Source organism: Alosa alosa, chromosome 10, assembly GCF_017589495.1.
Source record: "Alosa alosa isolate M-15738 ecotype Scorff River chromosome 10, AALO_Geno_1.1, whole genome shotgun sequence".
Taxonomy (NCBI): Eukaryota; Metazoa; Chordata; class Actinopteri; order Clupeiformes; family Clupeidae; genus Alosa; species Alosa alosa.
The window spans coordinates 21,569,105-21,588,594 of record NC_063198.1 but is presented as its reverse complement, the minus strand read 5'-3'; the positions used below and the strand labels follow the sequence as shown (position 1 = coordinate 21,588,594).

General features: G+C 39.4%; 2 protein-coding genes and 1 non-coding gene across 6 annotated transcripts; 2 read left to right on the top strand and 1 right to left on the bottom strand.

The window, feature by feature from the left end:
* Positions 1 to 54: 54 nt before the first annotated feature.
* tegt (testis enhanced gene transcript (BAX inhibitor 1)) lies at positions 55 to 14,058 on the bottom strand. Its single transcript, XM_048254312.1, has 10 exons — positions 13,972 to 14,058; positions 10,925 to 11,027; positions 9,153 to 9,261; positions 7,798 to 7,918; positions 7,524 to 7,572; positions 6,531 to 6,628; positions 5,261 to 5,340; positions 3,771 to 3,871; positions 3,532 to 3,607; positions 55 to 1,964 (listed from the first exon to the last, which is right to left on the bottom strand). Exons 2-10 carry the CDS (start codon positions 10,978 to 10,980, stop codon positions 1,941 to 1,943), a joined length of 714 nt encoding a protein of 237 aa, XP_048110269.1. The 5' UTR covers positions 10,981 to 11,027; positions 13,972 to 14,058; the 3' UTR covers positions 55 to 1,940.
* A 100-nt stretch (positions 14,059 to 14,158) lies between these two features.
* Positions 14,159 to 19,395, top strand: si:dkey-197j19.6 (proline-rich protein LAS17). Of its 4 annotated transcripts, XM_048254310.1 has the most exons (6): positions 14,177 to 16,142; positions 16,953 to 17,102; positions 17,407 to 17,493; positions 18,005 to 18,092; positions 18,352 to 18,457; positions 18,750 to 19,395. In XM_048254310.1, the coding sequence occupies exons 1-6, from the start codon at positions 16,053 to 16,055 to the stop codon at positions 19,159 to 19,161; spliced, it is 933 nt and encodes a 310-aa protein (XP_048110267.1). In that variant the 5' UTR covers positions 14,177 to 16,052; the 3' UTR covers positions 19,162 to 19,395. The 4 variants fall into 4 exon arrangements, 1 of the variants encoding a protein (XP_048110267.1); XR_007194778.1 differs by having other exon boundaries at positions 14,159 to 14,261; positions 18,005 to 19,395; XR_007194779.1 differs by having other exon boundaries at positions 14,177 to 14,319; positions 18,005 to 19,395.
* Positions 15,190 to 15,286, top strand: LOC125302741. The gene has a single exon (XR_007194970.1). It is a non-coding gene; the product is annotated as a small nucleolar RNA U13 (small nucleolar RNA).
* Positions 19,396 to 19,490: the final 95 nt, after the last annotated feature.

Sequence of the window (19,490 nt, the reverse complement as noted above, 5' to 3'; positions counted from 1 at the left end):
TGTAGACTGCTTGAATATTCTAGTGTGTTAACCACAGGTGATTTGACACAGGTATCATGTAATCAAAGTTTATTTTAACAAATTTTAACTCTTACATTAATTTATCTGAATTACAACAGCAATCCCTGGAAAAGCAAGTAAAATAACAATTAATAAGGATTATCTTCACAGTTTAAGATATGCCTTGTTCACTGAAAGTTGACACTACAGTTAATTAGTAATTTGTTGATGATTCAGTAATTCAGATTCAGTATGTTGTTGTACTTGGCACTTTCTAAGAAAATAAAGCCTTCTGAATGAGACAATCACTTATGTCTACTGGGTGGATAAATAGGGCTGAATTTGGTTGGTATCAAAAATTATTTGTGGATAAACTTTACAACCCACAAAATAAAAATGGAAACAGCTGTGGTGACTAATGCTTTAGCAACTATGCACAGCGAGTGCAGTGCAGTGGTGGTTGAACAAATCCTCTCAAATGCGTCAAATAATTGGTCAAATCTACAGGATAAACATCTGGAAAAATATTACACTTTTCAAAAAAAACGTGTTCTTTCATTTCCATCACTTTCTCTACAGCATTGTGGACTACACCAATGGAAATCTTCACAATAACCACAGACATAAGAAAGTCCACAAAATTTAAACAAAAAATAAAAAACAAAGAATCACTGACATTTGAATAGATTTAGCTAATTTGACATTTCTATGTGCTTGCAATTACATGTAATCAATATAGTCTTATCAAGTGTTGGCATGGTTGCCATTTGTTTTCTTTGTCTGAGATTAACTTTGAGCCAAATGCACTGTTGAGTGCTTGGAACACTCACACGGTGCTCAGTGATTTGAAGGGGGCATAAGTAGCACACAGAGAGGACTACTCTTCGCCAAATAAATAGAATGTCTCTTCCGTAATTAAGTCATGAACGCGATGCAGACACTGCAAAATTGACAGAGTCTAAAGCAGCCTGTGAAACCTATAGGTTATGAACTGATTGGTAAAACTGTAAAAATATATATTTCTAGCTGGAAAAAAATGGTTGTCTTAAGTTGGTTACAAATATTAATAATGATATTAACAAGACATGGCAACAAAGGGTTAATGTCCTTCATTATGCATCATAGAATTCACTGTTCGAGACATTTTGGTCAAGCAAATAGTTAGATGAGACTGCACTCTTAAAACAAATGTGTTAGAAACAACACAAACAGTGTTGTCCCTATCAGGACATAAAAATTAGTTATTTTCAACACATTCGTTTTAAGAGTGTGCTGACAATATTTAAGTTGGATTGGTAAGGTTGGATGGCAACTGGTTACCTACAATATTGGAAGTCACCAAATTGCGGTCAGACGTGTCCTTGATGTTATATACAGTGGCAAACAACAAACAGAGGCCTCTAACTACACTTACTAGTTAAGGTGTTGGTTTTTAGGATCCTGCTATACAAAAAAAGAGATGTTTAAAATATGATTTGAGGCATTGTTGTCCTACTCAAGGTTAGGATTAAATAGAGGCATTTAGATGTTAAGAGCTAAACTGTTCTGTTTGCGTTTCCCCTCAGAGGTCTCATAAAATAAAAAACTCCTTGGGGAGAAACACCATTAGTAGAAGTAATTCAACTACCCAAATAATTTTGCTTTAGTTCACATCATCATTTACACCATCCCTTCAAAAACAACTTTAAAATGCTACATCACAGGGACCTTTTCACATCATTACATCTAATCTCAGTCATCAACCTTAGCCTAAAGCTCAAACCCAAATCTTATCACTGATAATAATAATAATAATAATAATAATAATAACAATAATAATTAAGACACTATATTGAAGTAATTCAGAAGAATGAAACTCATAATGAAGCATTTAAGTGACTGCACCAGCAGTGTTCTCTGATGCCACGTTGGCTCACAGGTGGCCTTGATTCCAGTGATGTCTACTTCTTCTCCTTCTTCTTGTCCTTAACGAGAGAATAATTAAAACAAAAATTAAAACCAGTCAATCAAGAAATCAGTGTATTTACCAGTAAATCAACTAGATGTACCGCAAAGCAGTACAAAATATGACTGTTGCTCAGTCCTGCACATTCTTTCTGCAAAAATAAATCAAGCTTGTCAATTTGTCTCCATCTCCTACTCCAGCCCCTACTCTTGCAACTTTTGTGCAGTGTTGGGAATGTTACTTTAAAAAAGTAATTAGTTATAGTTACTCACTACTTGTTCCAAAAAGTAACCGAGTAGGTTTTTGTTGTTAGGCAGAAAGATTTAGCTTTTGCTGCTTGGAGGACTTTGCTCCGAGTCCTTCTTTGCTAGTGGATGGTGAGCTATCATCTGTGGTGGAGGTATCAGTGTTTTTGGCCACTAGCTTTAGATGCGTGACTGAGACTGAAATTAAGAGTTGCTTACAACCGTTGTCGACAAAGTCTTCGCTCCTGGACATAATGTACACATTACATGAACATTCTTGCCTTGATGAATTTGAAGTAGTGCTTATATCTGCACCTTGAAAATGCCAACTTTTCGGATTGTTCCTGACCTCTGCTGTTTCGTCGAATCTCTGTGAGCCAGGGTGCGTTCGGATTACACAGTTTATTCAATCAATGCATAGTAACGCACCGCATTTAACTTCCAGTAACGTTAACGGCGTTGTAACGACAGGACAAGTAATTAGTTAGATTACCCCGATAGTGAAAAAATAACGTTGTTACCTAATGCCGTTCTTTTAAACGGCCGTATTCCAAACACTGCTTTTGTGTATGTAAAAGAGTGTGTGCATAGTGTGTGCTTGTTCACTTGTGTGTGTGTGTGTGTGTGTGTGTGTGTGTGTGTGTGTGTGTGTGTGTGTGTGTGTGTGTGTGTGTGTGTGTGTGTGGGGGTAATAGGGTGTTCGCTTGTGAGTGTGTATGTGGGGGTAATGGGATGTGCGTGCATGCGTGCGTGCCTCTATGCATGTGTGTGTCTGCTTGCCTGTGCATGTGTGCATGTTTTTATGTGTGAGCGCGTGTGGGTGTGTTTATGTGTGTGTGTGTGTGTGTGTGTGTGAGTGTGTTTGTTTGTGTTTGTGTGTGTGTGTGTGTGTGTGTGTGTGTGTGCGTGTGTGCGCGTGAGTGTTTGTGTGCGTGTGTGTGTTTATTATGTACCTGTGATTACAACGCCTCATTTTTGCTTTTTCATTTTTAACTAGGTGGCGCTATACCTCAAATGAGACCAACCTACGAAAAACAGTTGTTCATCCTAGGTGCCAGGTGAGCGACAGATCAAAACGAAAAACAATGGTTCCATGTCATCCTTATGGGGCAACATGCCCACCAAGTTTCGTGCAGCCTGGTCTTTCAGTGTACCAGGAATCGTTGACACAAATTTATGGAAGAAAAAAAAAGTCTGACTAAACCTATATGACCAGTACGCTAGCTACACTAGAGGCAGTCATAATGAATAAATGGATACACTGACAACTCTATAGTATCACATAACCACACAAAAACCATATTACTCTTAAAACAACCAAGCTTCAGAACAACCCCATACCTTCTCATTCATTGCCAGGATGACCATGAGCTTCCTAAAGATGGTCACAAAGTCCAGGAACAGATCCACACAGTGCCTGAGGACATGAAACATAACATGTTATCTGTCAACGTATCATTAGGAATGTCAGACTGTATCAGATAGCTACATAGTATTGAATATGTCATATGTACTGAGCCCAGCCAAGCTACACACAGTGCACAATCAGCACTGAGCCCAAAAAGAGATGTCACACACACCAGATGTAATCCTTGTCTCCCATCTCAGCTTTCTCGATGATGAGTTGAGTGTCGAAGAGCACAAATCCACACATGATGGCCAGGCCTAGGTACACATGGGCCTAGATAGGGGGAAACCAATATATCAGAAAGTGGAGTACGCGTTCAAAGCAAAGTAGGCATATGTGCAAACCAACACGAGCAGAAGAGATGTTGGTGATCAACAGCCCTGGCATTGAATTGAAACAATAGATGCAGTGGATTGAGTATTTGCTTGAGTGTAGATTTTTTTAGACTTAGACACCTTTAAATTTTGCTCACGCTGACCTACACACATAAATGTTCAGATGACTCAGTTCCAGCAGCAACACCATGATTTTATCTGGCCTGAGCGCAAACTAGTGTTGCACGGCACAGCCCGGACATGACATTTCACTTCTCTGGCATTTCGAAGTGATGCAACATTGCCAGATAAGAGTTATAAGTAGAATCTGGAAAAACCCCAAGACTTCCAATGCCGCTTGAACATTAAAAAAAACCTCACCCTCACTTCCTGTGGCTCATGCACAAATGCCCTGGTATTGACGTGGTAACAACTAACAAATGGTACAAAATTGCCATAATCTTACAATCAAAAGTTTGCATCTCTGCAGTTTTCAGCTGAATTTGTAATCTTGATGATTTTGTGGGACGTGGGATGCATGATACATGATACATCAACACAACAGTGACCCCAGGAGGACAGCTCTAGGATTACACAGCACCCTGCATATCCAAGGTTCTGCTGCTATTTGTTTGTTTGTTTGCTTGTTTGTTTATTAAGGCCATTTAAGGCAATTTCAGCAACTAAGGCCATTTAATGGCCAGAGCATTGTGTGTTAGAAAAGTTTAAATATGGGTAATGGTGGGACCTTATTAAAAACATCAGCTATAGAATTTTGATGATAAAATTGTTGTCTTTTGGTTTTCAAGGCAGGGCAACAGATCAAAATATGTCTCACCGACAGGGGCATTTTGGATAATGGTGGATCTTCACCACTTAATACAAAACTATGAGTGAGTCTTGAGTGAGTATAAACTATTTGATCGTGTCTGGATTGAAAAAAAAAAAAATAGTCTCTTCTTTACAGTAGGATGGATATTGTATAGCTTGTTGTTGGTACATTGGTCCCATTCAGATTAGTGTGTGCCGGTGATTAGTGTGTGCTTCACCACACTGTGTGTTCACTGTGTGCTAAGTGTGTTGGGTTAAATGCAGAGACCAAATTTCCCTCACAGGATCAAGAGTATTTATGATGATGATAGTCTTTTCACAGGACAGGACTTAGCACGTTTTCCTAATATTAAGGAAGAAATAAATGGCTAATCTAAATCTAAAAATGGCATCTGGTTCATTCACAGCAACCACAGCATAGATACCAGTTCACCAAAAATAGTTGATATGAAAGCACACCATTTTGGTTTGTGTAAGCAGTAATGGAAGTGGTAGCAGTGGTGTGAAGGTCTCCTACCTTGAAAAGCATGACTGAGCCTAAGAACATGTTGAGGAAGGACACCAGCAGAAGAATGGACAGACCAGACATCAGAGAGCCTGCAAGAAGGAAGAGCAGTGTTGGTGTTTGGAGTTGGAGTTGGAGTAAAACCAGTGAAGGAACTGGGCTGCATCACAGCATTATGGGTGTACACTGCGTCATTAAGAATCATAAGGCCAGGAGAAGGAACCATTTATAGTGCATCTATAAAATGTAGATACTGTATGCTTTAATCTCTGTCCAGACAAAGGCATTTTGCACTTTTTCCACTTGGTGGTTTTAAATAAAGCAACATCTTAACTGTCTGTACTAGCATTTTCCATATAGGGGTTGGACAGATCCTGGTGATATTTCAAACCCTGTATTGCCTAAGTCTAAGTTTGGACATAAATAAGAGTCCCAATGGTACATAAATCTTATATACACTATGGGAAAAAGTATTGGGACACCTGCACAGGAACTTCAAAGATATTCCACTCAATTCATAGACAATAATATGGAACTTATGGAAGCCTTCCGCCAAATGTTTCGGATGGTATGCTGTTCTCGCGGGGCATCTGTCATAACAGGGGGTATACTGATTTTGTCTTGCCTGTATCTGTGTGTGTATCTCTGTGTGTCTGTGTGTGTATCTGTGTGTGTGTGTGTGAGAGAGAGAGAGAGAGAGAGAATGAGTGAGTGATGACGTGGGGTGTGTTTGCTTGGCAACAGTAAACTTCTGCTAGGTATGTTCGACCTGGGGTTCAATAAAGCACTGGAGCTGGATTGGGAAGCGTCTTGGAAATTTTACTTTTTACTACATTTTAATTTTACTACATTTAATGTTGAGGTTACAACAACATCAGACATGGAACTATGTAAATATGCATGACTATCATGCAAATAAGTAGTAATGATGTATATGTTTGCCAACAGCACTTCTGAGGCAGAGGTGGTTGAGAGTCCCAATTACGAGAAAAAAAGTCAGAATTGTGAGAAATAAAGCCGCAAATGCAAGATTAAAAAAAGACAGAATTGCGAGAAATTAAGGATTTGCAATGGGATGTCATTGAAGTGTGTCTAAAGTCATGTTAGCATACCAACACAACAAAAAACGACAAATAACTCAGCACTGAAGGCGAAACTCAGTGACAGAAACTGTATGTTCAATAACATGGTGTGTCCATTATATTGTCCAACCTGTGTATAAGCAATTGATTATCTTTCAGGTGCTGATTGTGTTAAAATGAAATGGTGGGTGTTTGTTTACCTCCCAGGAACAGGTAACTTCTGCGTTTGGCATAGAGAGCACTCAGGGTGAAGCAGAGAAAGATGATAGAGGTGCCCAGGAAGGCTGTGACAATGATGCTGCAGAGGGATAAAAGGGGAGAACATCAGAAAAATCACAAAATCAAAATGGCAAAGGGTCCAATCACAACACCTTTCCTGGCTACAGAGCCAATCAGACACCTGAATTGGAGCTGAGCGCCAATCAAAATTATGCTTTGTTTCAAAATCATGTTTGACACACATCTGATGGAAAGTTAAAAAACAGGGTACAACACTTCACTATCACTAGACAAAAGGACAGGAATAAGTAAATGGGGTGTCAGTGCTCAGTCTGGACAGAGAAAGAATGTCTCTACTCTACCACATCAGTAGTCTGATTACTGGCATATCTACACAACTGCTACACACACACACCCTGCTACATGTGCCAGCACAAACACACAAGACCAATAACACAAATCACCCCATTCACTGCAGTGAGGTTGTAAAATTTGCACATGGCACGTGGCATGAATAGCCTGAGCACATGCCCTCTGCGGTTTTCCTCAGGCATGGTTAATGAACTGCCGGACTGAGCAGACAGATATATGGCAGATAAGCCTCAGTGGACTCTGGCCTGGTTTCCTGCAGGAGGAGGGTGTCGTTTACACTGCCCTCAGGTTAACACCAGTATTATGCAACTTAAGCGAGTGGATGTCCAGATCAGTGGGCAAGACTGAAGAAGTTAACCTCTAAAACCGGTGTACTTGGGAACATCAAGCATTCTAACGGTGAATGTTGTAGACCAGTAACTGCATGTAGACAGCAAGCAGCTACTTTTACCCATTTTTATACCAACCATGCAACATTTGGGGAAGCCAGAGATTCTGCATTCTAATTTGAATTGTGTACACAACTCTGTTGACACAGTTCAACAAGCTCTCCTCATACATTTGGCCTCAACAAATCACATGGAATTTCACCATACTCTTACCTTGGGTTAATGGTGATGACATAATCCATAGCAGGCCCAAGACCAACTCCTACAGACAAGGGAAAGGAAGACATTATTGAGACACAGCTAAGCAAAAGAGATCAGCCAGATGTAAGGATCTCTGGATAACCCTAGTTTAAATGTCCTTAATTAACCTATGCACTTAGTAATGGGTCTGGGACAAAAACACAAGCAAAATGAATAGATTGTCTATGTTGGATGATTTGTCTGACTCCAGCTAACCATGTGGCTTTTAGGCAGGTGATGGTCTCACCTGTTAAGAAGGCGAAGCCGGCCAGGATGGCCAGTCTCTTCTGCTCAGTCTGCGGTGTGTGGGGAGTTATGGCCAGCCAACCAATCAATGCCAGCGACCCAAGCATGGACAGGATGCCAGCCTGTGGGAAACAAGATCAGTAAATTAAACATGTACAGATATGTGGCCAGAAACAAACACAGTATCATTACAAAAATGCACACAGAAAGATTTCTAAAAGGCAGATACAACCGATATAACAAGGGAAAACCAAAGTAAAGGTTGCTTTATGGATTACGGTTGTAGTACACACTAGAGTGTGGCTACCCGACCCGAGCCCGACGGGTCGGATCGGGTTCGGACAAATATTTAGAAATTGTAGTCGGGTTCGGACACATGGGGGCGATATGCATTGGAAGCTTTACATTTAAAATTCCTTATTATGTTGGGTAACCAACAGGTCTGCTTTACATGATGCAAACGTTTGTTTTTTGAGAATAAAGTAAAATGTAAAAAAGACCTAATAGCTTTCTTCCTGTGTGCAAGATTTGTTTATCGTGACAACGACTACATAAACAAATGGTTATGCACATTTTGCACATATGCCCATAAGCACAGTCTTGGGTGACGTTAAAAAAAGTTGTTAGCCCTCAGAAGATTTTAAGATTATTTGCGTGGCATAGGCTACTGTGGTAAAGACAAAGGCTACCGGTAGGCTATAAGGTCGTCTCGTTCAACTGGATGAGGATTTCCTTGAGTTGCCCCAATTAACGTCGATATGGATCAGTGACAGAGGCACTGTAGTTTCAAACACTGTTGCAGTTCATTTCAAGACTTTTCGTCAATGGTAAGACAAGAATTCTATTTCAATAGGCTATGCTTGCTTGGGCCTTGTGTTAATGTGCACTGTGTGTGACCTGCATGCGTGCACGCTCATCTGATTCTGTAGACAATATGTTGTGTGTTCCGTTTAATGGGCTAAAAAGACAGACTACAAACGTGAACGTTTAATCACTAGCATGGGAATAACTGAGGCATCATCTGCGTCGGGCTCGGGTCGGGTTCGGACGCAACTCTGTCGGACGCGGGCCGGGTTCGGACAGAAATTTGCGGCCCGCACAACCAATTATTTATTCAAGCAGTGTCTTTCAGAAAATAAAATGAATGTGCTGTGCACACTGCTGGCATAAAGTCATCAAGATGGCTGGACTTATGGTACTCTTGCCTTAAGTAGAGTACTTCTGAGACACATTCCTTTGGTTCTCACACATGCCACAACTAGAATGTTATATAAGTGCATTTCAGATTTCAGACACGTTGTGAGGGTGGAGGTGTAATCTAAAGAGCCTGGTCCACTTCACGCAGTGATCCCGTACCTGGAAGATCCTGGTGACGACGTGCACATAAGCTCCAGCTGCCGCCACAAACATGCACACGGCCAGACAGGAGTACACATTCTTCAGGTGCTGCTGTGTAGAACGAGAGCTGCAGTGAAAGACAGAGAAGGATATCATGAGATACAAACATAGAAATAGAAGTCTTTTTTTTTTATTTATAACTGAGTGAACTATTTTTTCTCCAATTTAAATTCAGATCAAGCCAAAGCAGGTTCTTGGTCAACACCCACTTTTCTCCACTCGGTGTGTGAAATATGACCGAGTCATGCAAATACAGGACAGGACAGAGCATGTATTCATTACTTAACTCATTGAGTGCCATATTACGTTTTTCCTTCCCATGCGTTGAGTGCCAAAAACGTAATACTACGTTTTTAGCTTTTTTTTTAAATTACGAAACTAGACATTCTAACACACCTTATATGTGATTTTGGGAACTCTGTGATGAATGGAAATTAAATAGATGACGATCGAAAACTCATGAAAACGCACAATCTGGACATTTTATCATAACTCGGTTGCTGCTTTGGGTCGAATCACTGACGCATGCATGTCAGGTCAAAACCAGGTCATTTTCGTGGGTCTATCACTAGGTGGCAGTCTCGCCAGGTCTCGCTGATCACTTCCCGGAAAGTTTACAGGCAACACTTCATATTTCATGAAAGACGATATCTCCATTTCTAGAAAAAAAACAGCGATTTTGATGAAAACTAGCCACTGTTTAGCTTGGGATTTCTCAGGAACAGAGGCGTGTAGAAATACACGGTTTGCACCCACTGAGAGCTTAAAGTCTCACCTTTTAAACGAGCCATTGTATGTGTTCATAGCTATAACACAGAATATGCTGTGGCTGTACAAAAATCATCAACAATGGTCTAGATTGCTGGCACTCTAGGACAAAGCTTCCGAAAACAGCTTGGCATTCAATGAGTTAAAACTCTCAGGGTGCGCATAGCCTCTGCTGTTGATCAAAGTCTTCAAACAGTCCAGAAGAAGACAAAAACAACCCATCACATCAATCAAAACATCTGCCGTCTTTTGTCTTCTGCAGTCTTTTGTAGCTGTATGGGTCCTAGAAAACCTCAAGTCAGTGTAGCTATGTAAGAAAGTCAAAAAAGTAATGTGTAGCTGGTTAACTCCTCAAAGAAAGTAGTTAATGAGTTGTTAATGCGTTGAGTATGAGTAGTTAATGAGTTTTTAATGCATGATTAGGCTATATCCTCTACATTTACATGTATTAATTTAGCACTGTTGTCCAAAGTGACTTACATGTCAGCTATATTACAAGGGACACTTTTATATTACATTATTATTATTATTACTACATTACTGTTATATTACATTGACCCCTTGGGGTTAGTTAGTTAAGTGCTTTGCTCAAGGGCACAGCAAGGGAAGCCAGGAATTGAACCCACAACCTTTCAGGGTACTGCCACTAGCCCAGCTCCTTAACCACTACACTACCACTGCCCCAACATGAAGCAGGTAGGTGCAATATTTTTCTATGACATGTTGTTCCCTTAGAATTATGTGGTTCTATTTGTCAAAATTGAGTCAATGCCATATTCTTACTCTGTAGCAACGTCATGAGGGGAGATGAGGTTTTTCTTGAAATTATATGCATTTTTGGACATATCTAAAGAGGCTTGTTCTACTAAAATTTTGAAGCTCAATATCTCAGAACTGGTTTGAGTACTTGGGGTATTTTGCTAATGACAAAAAAGTGTCACAGTTAACAAGTTCACACTTACATTTGAGAGAATTTAAAAAGGGCATCAAAGTTGATGTTGCGGTCAAATACATTCATCTTGGCTTTCCCTCTGGACAGGTTCACCAACGTAGAAATGAAGCAAGCTGGATACAAAGCAAAGACATTACCTACATATAAATACTTTACTTACAATGGCAAAAACTATCAGTCAATATCAGTTTCTTCTCCAATAACATCTACCTTATACTACAACCCCAAAACAAAAAAAGTTGGGACGTTGTGTAAAATGTGAATAAAAACAGAATGTAATAATCTGCAAATCTCTTAAACTCATATTTAGTTACAAAAGGGACACAGACAACATATTAAATGTTGAAAATGACCAATCTGACTATGTCATGGAAAATATATGTTAATTTTGAATTTGATACCAGCAACATGTTTCAAAAAAAGTTGGGACGGGGGTAACAAAATGCTGAAAAAGTTGTGTAATGATAAAGTAAACAAAAGGAAAAATGTTTCACAACTAATTAGAGTAACTGGCAACACGATTGGATATGGAAAAAGAGCATCCCAGAGAGGCAGGGTCTCTTAAAAGAAAAGATGTAGGAGTGTTCATCACTCTGTGTAAACCTGTGTGCACAAATGATGAAACAATGTAATTTTAATGCTTCTTAACATGAAATTGTGAAATATTTGGGGAGTGCATTATCTACAAAACATAATATTATTAAAACATTCAGAGAATCCAGAGAAATATTTGCAAACAAGGGAAAGAGCTCAAAAACAAATTGGATGGCCGTGGTCTTTTGGACCCCAGATGGCACTGCATCAACACCAGACCTGTTTCCAGATCAGTCATTGTATGGGCTCAGGAAAACCTTGGATAACCATTGTCTATGTGCACAGTTTGATACTCAGTTCAAAAACTCCAACTAAAATTAACAGGTAAAATTGTATTGAGACATGATACAGGAAATACCACCGTCTCATCTGGGCCTGAGCTTGTTTAAAATGGACTGAGGTAACATGGAAAAAGGTCCTGTGGTTAGTCCAATCTTTTTGGAGATCATAGAGTCATCTAGGCTAAAGAGGAGAGGGCCTATGCAAGTATACAACCTATCCAACTTGTTTTAGTGTTCAGTTCGAAACCCAACATCTATGACGGTGTGGAGGAGTATAACTGCCTACAGCATGGGCATCTTGCACATTTAGCAAAGCACAATCAATTCTGAATGATGTATACAGGATTTGAGCAACATATACTACCATCCAGACGAAGTCTTTTCCAGGGAAGACCTTGAATATTTCAGGAAAACAATGCCAAGATGAATTCTGCACATATTTAAATAGTATTTCTCCATAGAGGAAGAGTCCAGGTGCTAAAATGGCCTGTCTGCAGTCCAGATGTCAAATTATGTGCATAATGGAATGAAAAACATGACTAAGAATATCCCATAATGTTGAGCAACTGAAATCTTATATCAGGGAGTAATGGGACAACATTTCATTCTCAAAACTCTAGCAAAGGATCTCCTCAGTTCCTAAACATTTACAGAATTTTGTTAAATGAAGAGGTGAAGCAGCACAGTGGTAAACATGCTCCAGTCCCAACTTTTTTTGAAACACGTTGCTGGCATCAAATTCAAAGTTAATATATATTTTCCATGAAATAGTCCAAATTTTCATTTTCACCATTTGATATGTTGTCTATGTCTTTTTTGCTGCTAAATATGGGTTTACGAGACTATTTTATCACATTCTGTTTTTATTTGCATTTTACACAACTTTTTCTGTTTTGGGGTTTTAGAACCGGTTGAACTTGTCATGCAATTCAACACTTGCTGTTGTCTTTCAAGTTTTCTTGTCCCGCTTATCTTGAGGAAATCAAGCAGATCAGATAACTGAACCTGGATACGCATATGTAGTATCGTACACTTACACAAGAACACATTAATTCCTCGCGTTTAGATTAGGCTACATAAGTGCGACTGAGTTATGATTTCAATGAAAAGCTGGATTGGTCTAGGCCTGGTCTCCCTTTACAGAGCTAGCAACCTCACCTAGCAAATTATTTAACTGCAGTCTCCCAGTCCAAAAGCTTAACTGTAACGTAAGTCAAACATTTAAAGCAATGTCAGCAATGCTTAATTTAGAGGCAAAGATAAAGAGTAAAGTTAGTATGTGTTGATGTTCTCAATCGATCTAGTAGGAACCAACACACAATTAAATTTTATGTGCAACGTTCACCTTAGATTTGCACTGCCGTTGAATAATCTTACAATACAAGCTGAAGTCGTCGTTCTCATATGTTAACAGTTCGTTACCTTAAAGCATTAGTCAAATATATTGTTAACAAACTGACAATAATTCAACTATAAAAGATTCGTATCTAAATGTGAACTATTTGCATGCTAACATTAGCCATAAGTTCCGGGGGGCGGTGGTGATGATGATTACGGTCATCAAGCTTCCTTGGGAGAGGCAGTTGTTTGCTAATCGACATGCTAAAAATAATAGCACTCATATGCTAGGTAGCGTTACATTTAAAATACCCAACATTATCCATCACGTCGTGGTAATACTCAGATGATTGTGTGATGGTTAAAACAAGACGTAGTTAATTCTGACAAGTTCCGATGTGGTTGACAACGTATCGCTGACCTCAAACAAACTCAAAACGAAGGCAACTTAGTGCTAACGTAACACCCACCGCTCGCTCGCTTGGCAAGCGAACGTAGTTAAGGCTAGAAGCTAGCTAACAACGCTTTGCGTAAAAGCTGTCACACATGGTCAACCAAATCGTCGTTTACAACACATCTTGGACACTAGAAGATTGTTTTTTCAAGTAAATCGGACATTCACTTCTATATAACGCTGCGGGTTAGGCCTGTTAACTTAACTGTCAGTCACGTTAGCTAACCTTCGCAAGCAAGCAAGTGTTCACAAGCTAACGTTAGCAAAGAGATTCGAAAATTCATCCCTTCTAAATGTACGACTCGTGCAAACCAAACAAAAAACACAAATCTATACCTTTACAGAATACTTAACTCGTTCTAAATAAATTGTGTGTCGAAGATCACTTACACGGGCGAAAAAGGCCTTTCTATAAATCCACTTTCGACTGTTGCTCCGTCTGTTCTTCTTCACCGTCTTCTTAGCTTGACACGTATGTTTAGAGTGTACGTGATGACATCATAATTATGTGCACGATGGAACTAGAGGCAGAGCCGGAATACTCCAGAGAATGTACTCCCAGCTAGTGCAACAGTTGATGCAACCACATTCTCTGATGCAACATAACGTCAACATAACATAACAAAGTTGAATGTTCTTGAACTTTCGCGAATTGGAAATAGCTTGGCTTCAAAGAATAGGTAACATATAGGCCTTTGATGAATCTAATCTAATTCCATCTTCATTCATCTAATTTTGGTAGGTTTAGCCTAACAATGTCTGTTTCCAGATAGAAATTGTGATTTCAGCATTTGGATAATTTCCACAAAATAGGCTGTTTTAAAACATAGGCAGGGTACAGTGTCATGAACAAACAACGAGTCGCGGAATTTTCTAAATGTAGTCCTACTAATATGGCGAAATACACCACTACCGAAACTGGTAGACCTACAGTACTGTATGTTTGATCTAGGCTATGAGCATTTACAAACCAACAATCCTACAAAAAATAACTGCACTATAATCTACTGCAAGTGTCAAAACAGCAGTTTGGAGAAATTATTTGCAGTATGCAGGACATGCAATATTTTGGACATTAAAATATTATTGTAGGCTACTGCAGTATATTTTGAATAGTTAAACTGCAGTTATTTTTTGTAAGGAGTAGCCTAGGCCTACTTTTCCATACAAAGTAGCCTACATGGACAAGGAGTGGGGGCATGAAATATAGCCTAGTCCAAAAGTAAGCTCGCTCTAACGCCTAAGTTGCATCAAAATTGAGACATTTTGTCAATCTGTGATATCAAGTCATCATTTGCTTTTGCATCCAGAATAAATGTTAAGGTGACGAAAATACCATGCCATAGAGCAGCGAGCAGCAGAGTTGTCCTACTCGTTATTGGCCAATCCTGGCCTCCCACAATGCATCTGTTTCTGATATCTGTTTCAGACCACGGATCTCTTCTTTAAAATTCACAATGTCAGCGAACACATTGTGCGTAATGTTGAGAATTATACATGGTAGCATGTGTGTGTACTAAGACCTTAGTATTATATAGATATAGAACCACCCTTATGCTGACGCTTATGTATTGTTATAAAGATTTCCTCAGCTCAAGCGATCATACGATCCTTCTAGGTCATACACGTGATGATTGGTCGATCCACGATGTTTTCGTGAAATGTGCAGCCTTCTTGTTACGCTTGGCACACGACCCTTCTGATTTACAATGTGAAAGGTAAATGACTTGTGAGGTATAATTTGCTTCCGTTTCTACAAAACGTTTAATAGCACTCCACCATCAGTGGGCAATCCTTTCCCTGTTTTTGTCTGTCACTGATATTACGCGAATGAAGATAGCCTATCAATACATCGGACAGAAAATAATGTGGCATGAATAAATAACCAACATTTTCCGCTTTCGTTTTCAGGCATCCACCTTAGCCGCATCTTTCTTAGTGCACGGTCGGATCTTCTTGTCGGCTTAATTTAAAAACGTAAAAAATGTAGCCACCAGGTTCAGAGAAAGCGGAGATAAAAAGTCACCTGGCATTTTGCCTTTCACTTTGCTTTTCACTGACTTTTGCTTTCTGCCCGCAACGCATAATGCTCGTGTTTGTGGTGGGTGCCTGCTGACCTCCCAACTTCCTAAATAGCCTTATTTCATCTGTTGCTCACATTTCCCTCAGCATGACAGACCACCGTTGCCTGAATATGAAGACTAAAGATATGCATCTTTATTCTTTCATTCTTTAAGTCTGTCACACCCCCCTCTTAAGTGCACAAGGAGAGCCCTCTCTATAGTTACAATACAGTAAAGGAGTGGATGGGAGGGGGAGTCTGCTACTCTATCCTTGCTTTCCTGTGATCATGTGTATGCTTTCATATTTGCATGAGGAAGTGGAAGTAGCATCATTCATCTGGGTTTGTATTAGGCCTTGAAAGGTGCAATTGAGAAACAGATAGAGGGAGTAGCATTGAAAAGACGAACATGTCAAGGTCTGGATTAAGGGGGTTTAGCACATATTTGTCAACCAGAGAAAATGGCCTCCTCGTCAGCTTAATTGGAGCAGACTGCAGTGTGAGTATCACCGCTTCTGTCTTCTCCTCCCCTTTCTTTTCCTTATCTTCTTTTCTTCTCAGTTCGTCCACAATCTCATTTTGGTCAATACTTTCTTCTAAATGCAACATTAGAAATACTGATTCACTAGTTGTTGATTCGTTGTAGGGGTCAATCAAAAATCCAACTATTACATGAAAGTAAACCACTGTGCTTTCTGTTAAACAAATAAGGAATTGAACACTAAAACTTACATTTGAATTAAACACATGGGGTCCGTTAGAATTTGCTTTTTAATTTGTGGCCTACTAATAAACTTGAAGTAGGCCTATCTCAGTTTGCTGAGGCAAAACCTGTTGGATTATTACAAGAACAATAAATCATAGCTTTGTTAAATTCCTTTAGAATGAATGTGATACAAGTTGTCATATCCCTTTCTCTTCTGCTGATCTGTTTTTGGACCTCATTTGCTTACTGATCAGTTTGACTTCCTGCTTGTCTGGGTTTGATCATTTAACTGACAAATAGTTTGACATTTAAATAAACTGATGTATACTTCCATCAGAACTGAACACTATTGCACTCATATATCTTTCATATGTCTATATCACAAATAGCATAGTCTGCTTGTACCTCAATTTTTTCAATTTCTTTGTGAGTATAACTAATTGTTAAAGCAAATGTTTACCACAGACTAGATATTACATTACATTACCACATGGGTGGATGTATGAATGGCGTGTTGCCATTTTTGTAAATATGTTATGGGGGTGTGTGTGTGTGTGTGTGGGGGTTATCTGCATTTGTAAACCCTTTGCATATGTTTTTCAGGTACTGGCATCTGCAGTAGTCCAGCTTGTATTGGTCAGCCCTGCTCATAAAGGTCAAAGGTTAGCATGGAAGGTCCATGCCTGCGGGGTTGCATGTTTAGAGCAGGATCGAAATGTGCACTCTGCATTCATACGCCTTTACTGTGTCAAGGTCAGCATACTTACTGATACTTACATACTTACTGGTATTTATATTCATCCGAAGCTTAAGCTGTAGAAAAAGCATGCCACAACTTATTAGCACTCAGCGTATAATGTTATGTATCAGCACTTTGTAACTTAAACATTTTGTAACTTGGTTTTTGAAAAGTGCTATATAAATACAGATTATTATTGTTATTATTATTATTATTATAATTGTTTAGTTACTATGTGTTATTTTGTGTTCATGGATGGTAGCATAAACTATACCCAAAATTGAAAATCATTGACTGTAACTTTCTATTACCCTTTAGAAAGCTAAATTGCTATGGGAACAGGAGGTCTACACCCCTTTTAAGTACTCAGCACCACATCCGTATTTCCACAGTTTCCCGGGAGACGTGAGTGACACACTTCAAATATCAATGTAACAACACAAAAACAAACAAGGAAAACAAAAATGTCTCAGTCTAGCCTGGGAGAACTCAGACGAACCTGTTAGCAAATTTTAATTTGCTCTGCAGGTCAGTATGGCAAGGAGGCCATTGACACCCATTTCCAATGTTCCAAAAACCCAAGCACCAATCACAATCGCTTATCTGGCATGGGGCGGGTTTTATATGATGACAGATAGAGCAGTGCATTCAACACAACCAATGACAGCACTGATGGCCACAGGGTTAAAAAGATATGGATGTGTATTTTCTTTTTAATTGAGTAAACAACTGCCTTTAAAACCTTTGTTTACAAGAGAGATTTAATTGCTGCACTTCTAAAATTATTAGCAGCCTATAATACGTGCCCTAATTTCCCTCACAGGATCAAAAGAGTATACTATACTTTTTATATTTTACTATTGTGAAGTTGTTGGTGATACTGCCATGTCAATTTTCAACTGGGTTCTATGGGCAGGACTGCAATGCTGGATTGAACTTTGCAGATGAGGAGGAGGCTGAAAAGTTCCTGTCTGCTGTACAAACATATGTCGACAGCTTTATAAGTCTGTGCACACCAACACATATATACACATATCCAGACACATTTACATGCATTTGTTCTTGATCATCTATACGTAAATTGTATACAATATCAATATCATACACAGTTATGCAGTAACATGATTGTCCAATCATGTCACAAGAATTTATTTCATGAAATCTTAAGACAGCATTTGAGGTTCACGTCTCTGAAGTTATGTCTCTCTTTCTTTTACTTTTGATGCTCATGGCCCTCTATTTCAATACTGTTGTGTGCTGCAGCTCGGCCTCAGGTGCAGATAAGGACCCAGAGTCTGGACTCCACATCTGGACGACTTCTGTGGGAGAACAGGAACAAAAGTCAGCTGAATTCACCAACAGACCACATGTGAGCATCGCTGTCACTGCGAATATGTGCGAATATGTGAAACATAGTCTTGTAGATAAATGCAGTCATAACCATGCATCATATTTACAATATTATATTATCTCATGTTTATATATTTATAGTTTCAGGTGGAAATCAAAATAGACGTGTACACATTTGAATTATTGATGTATCATGCAATACACTCAAACACCCAAATATCTTATGCCTTCTTGATTTGTGACAAATGTCACTAATATGTGATGTTACACTTAACAGTATAATGGGTGGCTGTATGTCGTGTATTTTTAAGGCCAGCACCTGCTTCACCACAGAGGAGAATCGTGTTCACTCTCCCTCCAGATGTCACAACAAGAACACATTCTGTGGAACATGTTCTGTCTAAACCCTCCACACACCCTCCACACACCCTTTCCAAACCCAGGAGAGAGTCTTTGCCCTTGGCAATAAGGAAAGGCCCGCTACCCTCTGTGCCAGTCCGTGCCAAAGAAGCCTCTGTGGGCATTAGGAACAAAAGAAGTGAAAATGCTCAGAGCTCAGCCCCGGGGAGCTCTCTGCCCTTGCCACAATGGGTGCCACCCCCACCCTCTCACCAGGCACCTAGGGCCCCATGTTATAGCCTGCTGCTCAGCAAGGACACCGGTCACAGGGCCCTCACTGGAAGGGATGCTTTCTCCATGGTGAAGCATTTTGACAAGGAATGATCTGCAGTAAGTAAGGAGCTGAAACTCAAGTGAGTGAAGTGAGTGAGGATCACTCACCCTCTCAGTCACATAAAAGTAGATACACGTTGACTGTTATGTAACAATTAAATCAGCAGTAAGGCTGTGCATCTATGCTGAGGATAAGAAAGAGGATTGACCTGATACATTCTTTTTTTATATTGTACACAAATAAAATTACATATTTGTTCATCTTTTTTCTCTCAAACCCTACAATTTGTCCTGTTTCTCTACACACAGAAAATTATTTTAAATAACAGAAGTCAAGACCTATAATAGAACTTCATACACAAGAGAGATACCTTTATTAT